General features: G+C 46.1%; 1 protein-coding gene across 4 annotated transcripts in view; it reads right to left on the bottom strand.

The window, feature by feature from the left end:
• LRRC28 (leucine rich repeat containing 28) overlaps nucleotides 1–15,076 on the bottom strand; it is a 90,787-nt gene that overhangs the window by 16,339 nt on the left and 59,372 nt on the right. For all 4 annotated transcript variants that reach the window (XM_053954498.1, XM_053954497.1, XM_053954496.1 and 1 more), the window contains 2 exons: nucleotides 14,782–14,855; nucleotides 12,641–12,806 (listed from right to left, as the gene is read on the bottom strand). In XM_053954498.1, the coding sequence (XP_053810473.1) occupies nucleotides 12,641–12,806; nucleotides 14,782–14,855 (240 nt within the window). The remainder of the gene's footprint in view (nucleotides 1–12,640; nucleotides 12,807–14,781; nucleotides 14,856–15,076) is intronic.

Below are 15,076 nucleotides of genomic sequence, written 5' to 3'. Positions count from 1 at the left end.
TGAGTAACCGGGGTCACTTCACACATGGACCAATCCTGTTGTGGACCAGGACACTGTTCACGTGTTGCTTCACCGTGCTCTGTTGAAACCCCAAGTCTCCAGAGTTCCACGGGTTTGTTCCCGTGTATTTTATCCTCTCGGTCACAAATGTATCACAACAGTGCTTCACACAGGTCTCCTGCCGCTAATGCATCCCCTCCCGGGGTTATCTGAGCGCTCCTGGTACAGCCCCTCTGATAAGCTGCACATCCAGCGCTATCAGCAACGCGTTATGAAAGGAATGTCGCGGCAAAGCGCTGCCGAGTCACAAGACAAAAACCACCCCAGTGTTTACAGCAGGGTAGGAAATATCACATTAAAATAAAAGCATGACAAGGGAAGGGCGCACACGTTGGGGTGGAAAGAAATCCAAACCACCTCTAAGCTCCTGGTTCCTTTGTCATAGAGTCAGTGCATTACAGAGATTTGTTTGGAGTGAAAGGCTTTTTGTGCAGCTTTATCTTGGCCTCTAGCAGACAGAACTGACAACCCTGAAGTGGCAAAAACCACTTGCGAAGTGCCACATTCAGCGAACAAAGGAACCCAACACCATGCATGGAACAGCAAACTATCAGCTCCCAGGGGGAAGTGTCATTTTCACATCCAGTTTGCTACACCAGAGTGGGAGAGAAGCTCCAACTGTTTTGAATTCATGTGTCAAGTCAATCACAGGAACAGATAATATTGGAGTTATATAAAATTTCGGAAGGAACCCCCACCCACCACCTGTAACACTCACTCGCCACTGTCAGAACAGTTCTGTAACTGAAGACAGCACCAAAGAGAAGTTGTCCTTACGGCTTTCTGCACAGCAGATGATGGGATCATTACAATTTATTCTGCATATGAACTGAGAAAGAGAATAAGTGTTTATTTTTATTCCCACCAGAACAGTATCTAAAAGTTTCCACTGGACTCTAAGTGCTACTTGCTTGATTTTAGTTTTAAAGTTTTGTGAAGGAAAGGAAGGGAGGGAGGGAGGAAGGAGAGGGAGGAAGGAGAGGAAGGAGAGGAAGGAAGGAGAGGAAGGAAGGAGAGGAAGGAAGGAGAGGAAGGAGAGGAAGGAGAGGAAGGAGAGGAAGGAGAGGAAGGAGAGGAAGGAGAGGAAGGAGAGGAAGGAAGGAAGGAAGGAAGGAAGGAAGGAAGGAAGGAAGGAAGGAAGGAAGGAAGGAAGGAAGGACGGACCCTCCAAATGGAGGGATTTCTGTTCACCTGCAGAAGCAGTGTTGGTGTCAGAGCCGGGAACTGAGAAGCCAAAAGCCATGTCCAGAGGAAAGTGGCCTCAGGCCCTCCACACCAGAGCTGGGGATGGTGTCAGACATTCTGCTGGGCACTGCAATGCAATGAGCTAATTCCTACTCACAACTATTCCAGCCAAACTGCATTAACAAGAGCTTGGACATGCACTGAGGAGCTGAGCCTCTCCGACTTTTCTCCCACAGAGGATTAGGAGCTTGCATAGGGTAATTTCGAGTCCGGGCAGAAGAGGGTTGTGTGAATAGTACCTAAAAGCCTTCTTGATGCCATGTGCAGAATCTCAGGCTTCCTGATGCTGCAAGTCTCACCCCTCGACCTTCCTTAGAGCCCTCCTCACCTCCTTTATGCACACTCAGTGCTAAACCCGTGAACTCGAGTTTTACCCTCTGCTGTGTGACAGGACACCAAGGAGGGATCACACCTGCCCTGATTTCCCCATCCACCTTTTCCCAAATTAAAGCTACACCAGCCCTGTCCTCTTTCACGAGCACTGAGTGAGAGCAAAGGGAGAAAACCACAAGGGGAACAGATGCTGCAGTTTGAAGAACAAGAGAGAGAGAGAAAAAGATACCATTGCTCTCTGAAAGCATCCAGAAATGTTCCTATTCAATTCATTCAGGCCTACACAAGATCAGGGAGAGCACAGGACTACTGTGAGGAAAATCTAGGTCACATATGATCACAGCAGCACAGCTGCCATCATCTCAATGGCCATGTGAAGTGAGTGAGGACTGCAGCAAGGACCTCTGCTGAAGAGTTTTTTTGGTTTTTTTTTCAGTCCTATTTTACAATTTCCCCTCATTAAGGTGTATTTTCCGGCAGGGCTGTGAGTACATTGGGTCTTCAATTGGGGTGAAGGATTTAGCTATAAATCCCAAAAATGATTCAGTCAGTGGAATTTCTGTAGGATCATTTAAATAGTTTATAGGCTGCCAGGCAGGATTTTAACCTTCTAACAGTGACAGGAACAGTGTTACTTTCCTGTTCTTTTGAATGCCAACACATTACTTAGTTCTCTTTGTTTCATATCTGTTGTGGATACATATTGCTCCCATTTTCATTAAGGAAACAGGAATCTTATGCTGTTTAAATACACCTGTGAAAACTTCTTGAAATCCTCTCATTCAGTGCTCTCTTTTTGTTAAATACACAGGTCAAACCCTGTGGTCCCTTCTCCCCCTTCAAACAGAAAAGTTAAAATAAATGCATGCACGCAGACAAAAAAAAAAAAAAAAAAAAAAAAAAAGGGAACTAGGACAGCACAGCCCCAAACCATTATCTTTTTTCTTTATAGTTCAACAGACCCTCCAGCACCTTCTCCTCTCCCCCTTTCTACACCTGAATAAAGCCAGGCAGGATCTAAAGCCCAAATACTGAACACTTCTGCAATTCAGGAGATTAGAGGGAAAGGACAAATGTTCCTGGGTGCCACGAAGCTAAGCCAAGCATCTTGGAGCAGCATTCATTAAGGAGCTGTGCCAAAAGTCCTGGCGCAGGCAGCTGGAGCAGGGGCAGCTGCGGAGCAGAGGAAGTGCTGCACGGCACAAGGCAGGAAAATAATGCACACAGGGAGCCTTTGGTGGAAGTGAGGATGTTACAGATACAGCACTAATAAGGATTTGTTCCCCAAAACAAGCAGCCCAGACAGCACAGCAACAGGAAGTCAAATCACCTAAGTGCAAAGGGACTGACTCACACCTATTGTGAGACCTGGCCATTTGTCTCCCAAGGTTTTCCTAGCCTGGTGATGCTGCAGCCCTTTCCAAGCCCTGGGACCAGCCCAACTGCTTCCAGCCTCAGGGAAAAGCAGTGACACTCGGGGCTTAGGGCAAGGACTCCTTTGAATCATGGCTGCTAATTAGGTAACTCAGTATATGTGGAAAAGACAGACATTTTAATACAAAGCAGTTCAAGAGCAAAGGCTTATCTCAGTATCTTAGGTAATATGTCCTTTATCAGGGACTAGAAGTAATATCTCTGCTATAATATTAAAAAAATCTGACATGAAATCAATCCTGGCTGGAGGTCCTGGGTGGGAGCTGACCCTGGCAGCACAGCCCTGCTGCCCTGGGTCAGTCTCTCCCTGTAGTTGTTCAGGGGGGATTCCTGTGGTTCTTCAGATCCATGGCCTCCCTGAGATTTGGGGGGACTGGATGAAACCTTAATCTGCTCCTGGCTGCCAAGCTCAGGTTTTGCAGGTAGCTGAGGAGCCCGTGTTAGATGGTTTGAATTCAAAATTCTAATCAGATGAACTAAGTAACTTTCAATCAAATTAGGAGAACAGTAGGGTTTGTTCTTAATCCACAACCATTTAATCTTCCAACTCATTAGTTGTGCACAGGCTCCATGAATATGTATATGTGGAAGGGAAAAAAAATGTCTTTGACCTTGATGGGAATGATAACACACATCTCAAGTAGGTGTGAGCTCACCTTCCATCACACTCACTTTATTATGTAGATTCAACAATTCCTATTGCTCTGAATCAGGGTACTGAGAGTTACAGGCAATCCCACAGCCAATTAGGGTTCTGATGAACCTGGAATGATTAGCACAGTATTTACAGCCAAGCTGCCTCCTACCAATTTGCATGCAAATAAAAATATATCTGTTTTAACAGGCCATTCTAGGCAATATAACCAGGCTCCAACAACTGGCAAGAGGAAGTACATTCAAACACAAAAGCTTCAGAGCAGGATTTGGTTAAAGATCTTGAGTATACTGTTTCAATACATCAGTCTCATTCCTGCAGTGCCTAATGAAAAACTATTAATACAATTTATTTTTTTAAAGAATTTAAATCCACATACAAAAATACTTAGCTACACTATTTCTAGAATTAAGATCTCAGCTATCAGGAACATTTCCTCAGTTTAAGAAATTATTCTATACTGCTAAGAAAAATAAACTCATGGGCAAGTTCTCTGAGTTTCATCTGATTTCCTGGCTTATACATTATTTCTCCGTTTACTGAAATTAATGGGGGAGCTTCCTTTGACTGCAACAGAAGTAGGATTGTAAAAACCCTGTCTTCCTTAGGTCTGTTTTGCTCCTCTTGCATTCCATTACAAAAGCTCCCAAAACTGACCTTGACACTTGTCCACACTTCCTGCAATGAGAGTGGCAGAACTCGTACTGAAGTCAGTGGGAATTGGGCACAAGTACCCAAGGCATTCTGGGCACTACACCTGGAAAATATTTCAATATGAAACATTTGTGAAGCACAGACACTGGCTAGGGATCAGGGGCTAGGAAAGAATCTGACTCAAGTATCTAAGTAGGACTCTTGTGTAGCTCGTGCTGGAAATCTCCCTCTGGAAGCTGTAACAAAGCTGGAGAGGGATCCAAGAAAAGTCATCTCCTGTTCCCTTTCTTGCTTGGTTTTTCATTGTAGAGAAGACCAAGCTGTCCCATCAGAGCAGTCCAGAGGCAGGAAATGGAACAAACTAAAGAATACAGCAAGGGAAGGGGCCCGAAACCCCAGTCAGGCAAGAAAGAACCCAAGCAGGAGCATGGCAACCTTCTGTTGCCTGCAACAGCTGTAAGGATGAGAAGCATACTGTGGATCTCTGCTGTGTGAATACCCCAGGCAAAATCCTGCTAAAACGGGGAGGGGAGTGCAAGGCAAAGAAGCCACTGCAGACTGGCTGGCAGAATTAAATGAAGGGCCATATTTACTTTTGTGTTCTTCTCCTGCTCAACCATTCTGTTTCTGTTTGCTGCCTCCATTGTTGTTTATTTTAAAAGCCCCCAGAGACCAGAAATTCCACACTCGTGACTGAGCCCCTGAAGAAGTAACTTCTTCCCTCAGCAACAAAGCGAAAACCAGCTGAGAAGGGGCTCCCGCTGCAGAGGCAGTGCTGCCCTTAAGTGAACCAGCATCTACACGTGCAAAGCCTTCCCTCCGAGTGGGGAAGACCTTTTAACTTGACTCTGCCTGTATCAAGGGGATTAAGGGTACCATTTAAGTCAGCCCAGCTTCTCAGCTAACAGTATCCTTGCACGCACCTCCACTGCTCTTTGGCAGCTCCGCGCAAGTTCACTTGAGCCAGCTCTTAAGGCTTTTATCTTTAAAGCCAATGTAGATAAAAAGTTCAGGAGGCCACGGAGATGGAACCTAAAGCTGCCCCCCTAAAGTGGCAGGCTCCAGATGAGCAAGGGAGCAGCAATAGCTGGTGCCTCGGTGCTTTCACCGAGGGATCCCAGCCAGAGCTGGCCCTGCCACGTCCGCGGCAGGATTTGCCCGCCCAGCAGCATCCCAAAACCCCAGCTTCTGAGGAGAATCTGCTCACAAACATCATCTGTTTCCAAAGGATGGCTTGTGCTGGGGTAAAATGAAACAAGTCCAGTTGTTGCATTTCTTTTTCCCTGTGGAGCAGGTTAAGGCCAAAGAAATTTAACCGCTACTCAGCTGTTTTCTGCTGACATCGCTTGCATTCCTCCCTCTTCTCAAATAACATTTGGAACTCCCTGCCAGATAGTGCAATTTGATATATGCCCTGATGATAGAGGGTGGAGGGGAGGAAAGTACATTGGCTAATATTTTTCCATTACAAATCTAAACGACCCAATCTACAGTTTAATCTGCAATAAAAACAGCAATTTCTGAAAGCTGGGTCACTGACTTGAGGCCAACACTTGTACCTGAAACCTTTATCCGCAGATCACTTTTAAGAGGTTGTGATAAAATTACTATCAGTGCTATTTCCAAGCTACAGCTTTTGAAGCCACCCAGTGGATTCTGAGCCCCAGACTCCTGGATCTGGAGACAAGATGTGACTCTGCTCGGAGCGGTTCAGCTGGCAGCGGTCACGGTGCCAACAGCCTCATTCAACCCCGATGAGATTTTTCCTTCCCAGGTACCTCAGAGATCCTTCAGTATTGAAAAGGATGGTTTGCCTTTCATGAACTCAAGTCTCGGTGGCTGCCACCAACGGAGGAAAAAGCCGGCATTTACCACACAAGGGTTTTCCTATACTAATGGCAGGAAATACCACAAATACCAGGATGAAATAAAAATCCACAGCCCCTCCAAATGCCACATGAATTAGCAAGGTAAGGGCTTAGAATTTCTGGTATTTAGATGTCAATGCTCCTCTATGTGTTTGGAAATATGGGGGTTTATTACGGCCTTTTATCCACAAATATAAATTTGGCTATTTTTGCCTCCTGATCACAACAGCAGTGCTCTCAGTACTAATATATTTCAAAAATACGCAACAGGAATGATATGTCAGGAAAAGAAGAAAACACAGTTTTGGCTGTGCCTCTGCTCTGCAAGAGAGGAAAGACAAAGTCCTTTCCTTTCTGTGAGGACTCAGCTATGCTGGGATATTTGGTCCATTTACTTTACCACCTCCCTGAGCTTCTCTCCCAGGGCTGGGAGAGCAAAAATATGAGAAATTTTACTCCAACGTCAGCTGGCCTGAGGACAAGGAGGACAGAACCCTCAGAGGGAAGGCAGCTCCCCAGGGGCTCACAACTAAGAAGTATTTCAGCTATAAAAGCTTTGCTCTCCCCGTCACCACAGCCATGGCTACTGGACGTGCAGCTGGAGCTCAGCCCCTGTGAGCTGCACAGACAGGGATGGACAGACAGCCCCTTTCATTCCTCACACCCCAGGATTAGTGACCATTTGTCTGGCTAGAGATGGAGTCTGAACCCTGGTGCAGGCACCAAAAGCATAAATGTCCTCGGGGTAAACAAAACCCTTAGACCACAGCAAGGTTCCACTTCTTCTATGACTTCAACATTTATCACCCAATCTAAATGATACCACCACCAATCTGATTTATTCTGCGATCACCTCTCACTTGGTCCAGGGGCCAAATAGCACTGGAGCGTGACAGAATGTGCCAGCAATGAGTCCTGGGTCCACCCTGTCCCCTTACAGGCCCCTGAGGGCCCCTGCTCATGCTGCCAGAGCCTGCTGGCCTAACCTGATACAGACATTGCTTCATTCCAAGCAGTCACTAAAACATCTCTTTGTAAGGGATTTCCAAAGTATATTTATCACGAGGTGTTCTCCAGTCCTTCACCCCTATGGGGACATTCTTGGAACAGCCAAAATTCAGTTCTCCCTACGCCTCACAGTCAGGAGGCAAGTTAGTTGGCTTGGAGCTTGTATGAATAAATCAGCTTTTAGAGGGGATGAAAGAAAAACGTGACAGAATTTGGTCCTTCTCATTCAAAAGACCTTATCTAGCAGCAGAGGGAGCGAGGAGGGCAGATTCACCTTCAGCATGATAATCTCCTGCTAGCTCTCCTTACAGCATTCCCAGCTCCTGCCCTTCACTGGATGCTGAGCACGAATGTAGGAATGAATCACTGCTGATCTTGGCAAAATACCAGTCTCCCTCCCTTTGCTCCAGCTTGGAATAATCCCAATTTTCCAAATGGCTTCAGTGAATCCAGGATTTAAGTTCAGCTATTAAAAAGTAGCGGGAACCCATAAATCACAGGCTTTATATCAGTGAGCTCTTTGATGCATTTAAAACAATTACTGGGGAATATATGATCTTCCTAAAAATAAGTATTTACGTGAACACCAAGAGAGAAGCTACTGTCAAAACAGAATACATGGACAATCCCATCTCCACCCTCAACCCCCAAGGCAGGCACGAAGACTCTCTTCACCCTGTTTTGCTGCTCACAGCTGTATTAGAATTGATAATATGTCGAAATGACACATGCTTATGATGATGTTAGAGCAGCATAAAAATTATGCAGTAAATTAATGTATGCAGCAGATTAATGTATGCAGCAGATTAATGTATGCAGCAGATTAATGTATGCCTGCTTTCAAGGCGAAGAGGGTGGAGATCACCAGTCCATAGGAGGTCATTTTTTTCACCCATCATATTGCTCACAAAATGGCTTGTAATTACAGACTTTTACACACCAGGCTTGTATCAATGGCAATGTTTCATCCCTGCCATGGATACGGACACAGGAGTGCTGGATCAGGCAGAACGAGCTAATCTAGAAACAGCTCAAAGAAGAAAGCAGATTAATTCATTCTGCAGTCCACACCTTGCCAGAAATTTTTACCAGCAGAAATTTTCCAGCCTGCAACCCACAATATTGCTCTGCCATATGCAGTTTTCAGCTTCTGCTGCTGTTGTTTTCAGGTTTCCAGTAGTGCTACTGGTCTGTCACCAGAGCGTGACAGGGTCTGTGTAGCACACGGATGTGGTTCCCACAGCAGCAGAAATGGGAGTTGCCATCTCTGTTGCACACGTGGTGACAAAATATGACTTGTATTAATTAGGTTTTGGAGCAGAGAACAGGCTTTTATCACAGCTGCCCCACTGAAGAGGTTAGAGCACACCTACCACCTGACCCCAGTCAGGACAGGGCAGGAAACCACACACCAGAAGTACATCAGCTCCAGTCACAGGAAGCACCTGTGGCACCAGATGCTGCTCCTGAATATCTGCAGTGGCAACAGGAACACAGAACCTCTCTGCTCTCTTGCAATGAGACAGGGCAAACACACAACTTCCACCACTGAGGTGTCCCCTGTCATTAAACCCACCCAACCTGCACCTTGGCTCTGAAACCCACCCCATTGCTGGTGGTGTGTGGTGCACAGAGCTGCTCTTGGTGACCCTACAGAGCAAATCCATGCTCTCCTGTTGATCCTACAGGTTGCAAATCCGTGCTAAAAGAAAAACCCTGCCTCATGGATGCTGGGACCGCAGAGACACTCCAGCCTGCAAGGAAGGCTTTTCCCACAATGGTTACAGCTGGCTGGGACAGGAAGAGGGAGCTCTTCCACTGTCCCCTGCAGAAACCCAAACACAAGGACATTCCTGAGTTTTGTCCTCTCCTTCCCAATCTTTTGTCTTCGCTCCAGATCCCTTCATCTTCTTTTGCTGCTACTTCCACCACCCCTTCCCCAAGAAAGGGCACATTGCTGCTGAGCTGGCAGTGCTGGAATCCAGTCATTTGCACTTCTGAGCCTCCCTGATCCACCTTCCCAAGGCTTGCTCTGTGGTCCTGCTGACATGAGGCTACCAGGGAAAACAGGCTCAGAAATAACCTGGTGGGGGGCATCCAGCTCCAATTGAACACAAAGCTGGGAGTAGGATTTACTGCACAGAGCACTGAAAATCTTTGGGTTTGGCTTCCTCATGCATCAAACTCTTGACTCTCTGCTCTGTGTGCACGAGATGAACGTTATTGGTACAACCCACTTAGGAAACCTCTGAAAAAGATTCAGCCAGTGCAGCATGATGAGGGAAGATGTCTTGATTTAAGAACACAGACATTACTAGAAAGGGAGAAAAAAAATAAAAGGGTCCCTTACTGTTCTGACATATCAAAAGGAGACTAATGAACCACCAGTTCATAGAACGACCCTGCTCTTCATTTCAGAGCCAGGCTGGCCTTTTGTGTTAAGGACACTGAATAACAAGAGCAAGAACAAACAGAAAGAACCCTTTCCCCCTGCCCAAAGTAAATCCTGAAATGAAATAATTTAAAAACTACACCCTTCTGCCCTACTTTAAGGTCCACATAAGAACAGATGAAAAGTTTTGTTCCATTGGCAAAACTGAATCAAGGCTTTTGATCCTCAAAGATCTCTTAATCGCTTTGCACATCGGTTCTTTTCATTATTTCAAACATACTTGAAGACAGACACTTTCCTCTCTCCCTTTTTTCCCTCTTTTTTCTTTCTTTTTTTTAAAGACTTCTCTGTGTTTGGGCCATTTCCCAGCCAACTCTGTCAGGATGGCAGACAGCTGTTTGTTCTTTACTCACTGTGAGTTTCAACATATACACACGTTGATCTGCATTAGCAAAGTCCAAAAAAGCAGAATCCTTGCCACCAAAAGTGTTCTAGCTCACAACATCCACCTCTTCGCCCTTCTGGTGCTTAAGAAAAGTTCCAAGGAAGATTATATGCTTCTGGTTAAAAAAAGAAAGTAGTTGTTGGTGGGATGATTGCTGGGTTTTTTTAAAGCTCAACTCAGAATTGGAGTCTCCATCACATCAAACTGAACTTAAATCACAGTTTCTCAACAATTTCATGTCTCTGCAATTCCAGGAAATCAAACCCAGCAACAAATCACCAATTCTTAAAAAAACACAGGGATGGAATTTACATTAACCCAGGGCATCTTAACACCCCTGTGAGGTAAATCCAGATAACTGGAGGCAGAGTTTTCCAACAAATATACATACTTTGGTTTTTTATTAAAATCTTAATCCTGTTCTTGCGCTTTCCACTCAGCTCAATGGGCAGAGACATTTCCTGAAGTGAAGACCATTCTCTGCTTGTGCAAGGCTTTGCAATGAGCAGGCTCCCAAAAATTAGACAACAAATTATGGACAGGAGAGATGGGAGGTGGAGTGAGAGTTGGCCAGCTCACGAGCCATCAAGGAGGATGGATAACATCAAAAACAAACTCCACCTGGAAAGCTGCATGTAGGCAGCAGAGCAGAGCAAGTTTAATGTGTTTGGAGCCTGAGGCATTGTTTAGCAAGTGGGTGGATGCTTTTTGAGCCAACTTCATCTACCCAAGTGGTGTCAGAGCCATTGTAAACTGCCTTGTTAAATTATGGTCACAAAGCAATCCAGAACTGAGGAGGGCCAGCAACAAAAGGCTGCACAACACAAAACAGGCACATGCTACAGGAGGCAGGTAATGGCAGCACCTGCTCTGCAGGAAACCTTCCTCACCCTGCAGGCAACACAACCAGCCTGAGCCCCCTCAGGGCTTGAGAGGACACTGTCTCCATCTGATCTGGGCTACCTCAGCCACACTGCTCCAGGTTTCCTTGTCACTAACAAGAGGAAAGAGTCTTTCTGCTGGGTGTCAAAAGATCTGACTTGGACTTCTGCATGCAGCTGTCAAACAGAGCAGCCTCCCCTAGCCTCCTCTGCCTTGACTCCTCTCTTTTTTCTTGCATTTGTTCCCTAAAGGCAGGGGAAGTCTGTAAATAAATACAGTACCTCACCCCACAGAGCCTGTACTGATAGCTGAGCTTTCAGATTCAGCCACAGTAAAGCAACATTTAGACCCTGCTCATTTATTCCACTGCACCAGATGAGTCAGATGAAACACAGCTGAGACCACACCAGCCATCACTGCCCCACAAACCACTTCACTGGCCTCGAAGAGAGATGAAAACCCCAGCTGCCTGCCTGACAAGTGTCCTGCCTGCAGCCCTGGGGGTGTCTGCAGGCCGAGAGCTGTGCCCAGCTCCAGCCCACGCAGACCTCACAGGCACTGGACACGTCCACACGGCCAGAGGACAAAGCAGCCCCGGGGAGATGAGCTTTCTCCTCATCAATTTTTAGGAGCAAACCACTGCCCAACATAACAAGAATGTTTTCCAGTGTTCACCAGAGCACAAAGCTTGACAAGAGAGGACGAAAAGGAAACCAGGGATTCGAGCCACCTCCTGACCAGTTTTCCATAATGGGAATGCCAGACATGGGCTGGCAGCTGGTGTGTGGCAAGAGAGCTGCTCCTTAGGGCCTCCCTGAAGACATGGCTCCCTCACCTTCACAGCCATGGGGGTTCTCACTGTAAGTGCCTTACTGTCTTTGCAACACCTTCCTGCACCTCAGTCCCACATCTGTCACAAGCCACAGCCAAGTTCTGCACTTTGCATGGATTTCTAAATATTGTACCTACAGTGTCCTGTTGCTGGCATGGTAATTTCCAGTTCTGCCCTTCCCAGTGCATGTTGTAACATTAAACTTTATTTTACTTGGCAGCCAGAGCTCACTTTTTAAGCAGCTGTGAGCAAAAGACCCCTCAAGTGATGCAAATAAACATAGTTTTATTTTTAATTTGCAAATTAAAACAAACAACTTGTGTTCCAGGCAGTGCAGTCCACATCTATGTCCATAAAACCCCACACAGTGCAAAGGAGACCTTCTGGCCTCTCCAGTGCTCCAAGAAGTGCCTGGTTTTACCCTTAATATTGCACATTGATAAGGATAGAAAACTTCTGATGCATCTCTGAGTCCTTTTTGCATAACCCCCTGAAATCTGAGGCCTGCTGTGCAGACTACCTTTTCCACTGAAATAAAAGTCCAACTGAGCAGGAGAGAGGAATTAAACCTAGAGCACAGGTTTAACCTATAGAGAACTGAAACTGTGCAGTAGATCTGACTAGATTTTGTCCATGGTCTTATTCCTTCTGTTTGAAAGACCAGATTTGGGAAGTAACTCCCAGCAGCAGCAGCAATCTGGTGTTTCCCCAGGAACAGCAGGTCTGAATGCCCAGTAAATTTTTATCCTCATTGCTGATGGCAGTGGTTTTATTCCTGACAAACTGAAACCACTGAAGCTCAGCACTAAAATGCAAGTTGGTCATAGCTCACCCAGAATGGCTCCCTGGAAACACAGGAGGGACAGAGACACCGAGGCAGCGTCTGCAGGCCCGGCATCACCGCGCCGCCACCCCACACAGCTCCGGGAGCAGGAGAAGCAGATGGAGGAGGATTGTTCAAATGGCAGAGCTGGGCCTTCCTTTGGAGACATACGGCTCTAGCAACAGAGGAAAACAACCAGTGAGGAGGTTTGAGGAGAGCAGTCCTGGAACACATGTGAGAAACAAATGCGAAGCTGAGCAGGGGCTCTGGAGCTTTTGTTGTTCCTGGCATGGCAGTATGTTGGATACACAGGGTCTTTTTCAAGCAGGACCAAGTTTAAATGAAACACCTGATGAGTGACTACTTCAAACTACATCCTCCAGATACAGGAGATAATCAAAAGCCTGGGTCCTGCAGTCTCTGGCACAGCACAGGTCTCTGCGACGAAGTAAAAACCAGAAGGTGAAGAGGCACCAAGCATGCACAAAGCTTCCAACCTAGATGTGCCCACACATGCTGCTGTACTACAGAGAGGTGCCAAGAGCAGAGCTTTTTGAGTTAGAAAGGCACACAGGCAGGCAATGAAAGAACTTCAGATTTGTGCTAAGTTCCCTTAGCATATAAACTATATCTACTATAAATATACACATGATTTATTTATATGTAGTAAAGGCACAAGGGCTCAGGAGCACTTGGCTCAGTTTGAGTTTATGTCCCTCCCACAAGCTTTCTGCACAGGTTTAGGAAACCTTCTGCTCCTATCTTCCTCTGGGTTGGGTTGCTACATTTGTAAAATAAAAAAAGTCAATCCTTCACCTATTTCTGGTTCAGATCCACTTGCATCAGCATTGGTATTGATGGAGCAATTCAGATTACTAATTTCTTTGTAAGCTATATGTTGGTATTAATGCATGGTGAGGGGCTGCCATTCTGCTACTGCTCCTTGAGATTCACTTGGGTTTACTGTGACTGGAGTAAAGAAGAAGAAAATCACACTGCAAATTCACCAGCTCAGGATATCATGATATTCTGTAGCTGGTCAGTGCAACTGGGTGGGTCAAACAGCTTTGGAGTTTGGAGATACGAGGCCAGAGTTTTCATTAGTCCCTTCTGCAGATGCTGTAACTCAGAAGATTGTTTCCAGTACCTCTGCCCACCAGATTTTCCCAATTCAGCCCGTCGCTTGTGGGAGATTTGTGCAAGAAGCCAATCTGCTATTCTAATGCAACTCAAAGCCAACTCCTTCAGCGGACAAAATACAGTCAGAGCAAATTTCATATCTGCTTTCCCAAGGTCCTTTCTCTCAAACAAATAAACAACAAAAAAAAAAAGTTTATTTTTATAGAGCTTGGCTTAAAAAGCCAGACTTGGAAATGTACTGAGTGGAGCAATTCTCCAGCACCACCCAAAACTAGCCAGCAAAGGAAAGCTCGCCAAGGCTGTTAATTTGACGGCTGGGGGGGAAACGAAACCTATTGCTGCCATCTGCACAAAGGAAACAGAGGCAAAGCAAAACCCTGCTGTGTGAGCAGAAAGAAAGGTTCAGCACAGCAGAGACAACACAAACCATATGAGACACTTGTTAAACCCCCTCCCTCCTTCTTTTTCCACCACTAAATGCTGCAGGACAATGATCAATCTATTCAATAGAAGCTTCAAACAAGACCCCCAGGACCATCAGTGGTGCAGGTTTCTGTTTTCCTACAGATTTGAGCACACTGAGGCCCTGCTCCCTGGTAAATCTTTAAGACAACATGAATAGTTTGCATACTCTGAGCCCCACAGATGGTTTGGATCTAAAGACCTTGTGCAGACTGCAGTGGTCACGAAACCCATCCTCACAGTGAGAATTTGGGATGCACTACATTTTTACTGTTGCTTGTACTGCTCAGTTTGTGAAGCAGAACAAACCAATGAGCTTTTAAAAAATAAAGCCAGTTTGAAAAGAGCTTGATCTACTGTGAGCTCTTGGTTCAGTTCATTTCACCCCAATGGTCAGCATGACTCTCGTATGGGCTATTGCCCAGGTGAAGAAAACCTCTCCCTCAGTAATCCTGCTCTGCTTGGGGTTAATCTGCAATCACCTCTATCTGTGGCCTGAGCCCCTACAGCTGCACCAACATCTTGGGCTGGAAAGCTGGCAGGAATACCTTGGTAGTGCACCAGGAGGCTCTGGGAATTTCATTACATTTTCCACTCGCCCAGCGTGTCTCCGGAAGGCCATCTACGGAAGAGAACAGAACCAGCGTGTTGCCGCCCAACCCTCTGGAGTTTCTCCTTTCACACCCACTGCCAAAGCACAAACACCCTCACCCCAGGCCAGATTCTGATCTTCTTTATACAGCAAAACCCAAAATCCACTAATATCAGCTACAGGCTCCTGCTGCAACATCTACTGACCAGCAATACCAAGGGGGACAAGTCTTCCCCTCCTGCCTACAGCAG

Source organism: Vidua chalybeata, chromosome 13 (genome assembly GCF_026979565.1).
Source record: "Vidua chalybeata isolate OUT-0048 chromosome 13, bVidCha1 merged haplotype, whole genome shotgun sequence".
NCBI lineage: Eukaryota > Metazoa > Chordata > Aves > Passeriformes > Viduidae > Vidua > Vidua chalybeata.
Note: the sequence above shows the minus strand (reverse complement) of the source record. Positions and strands in the feature narration are given on the sequence as shown.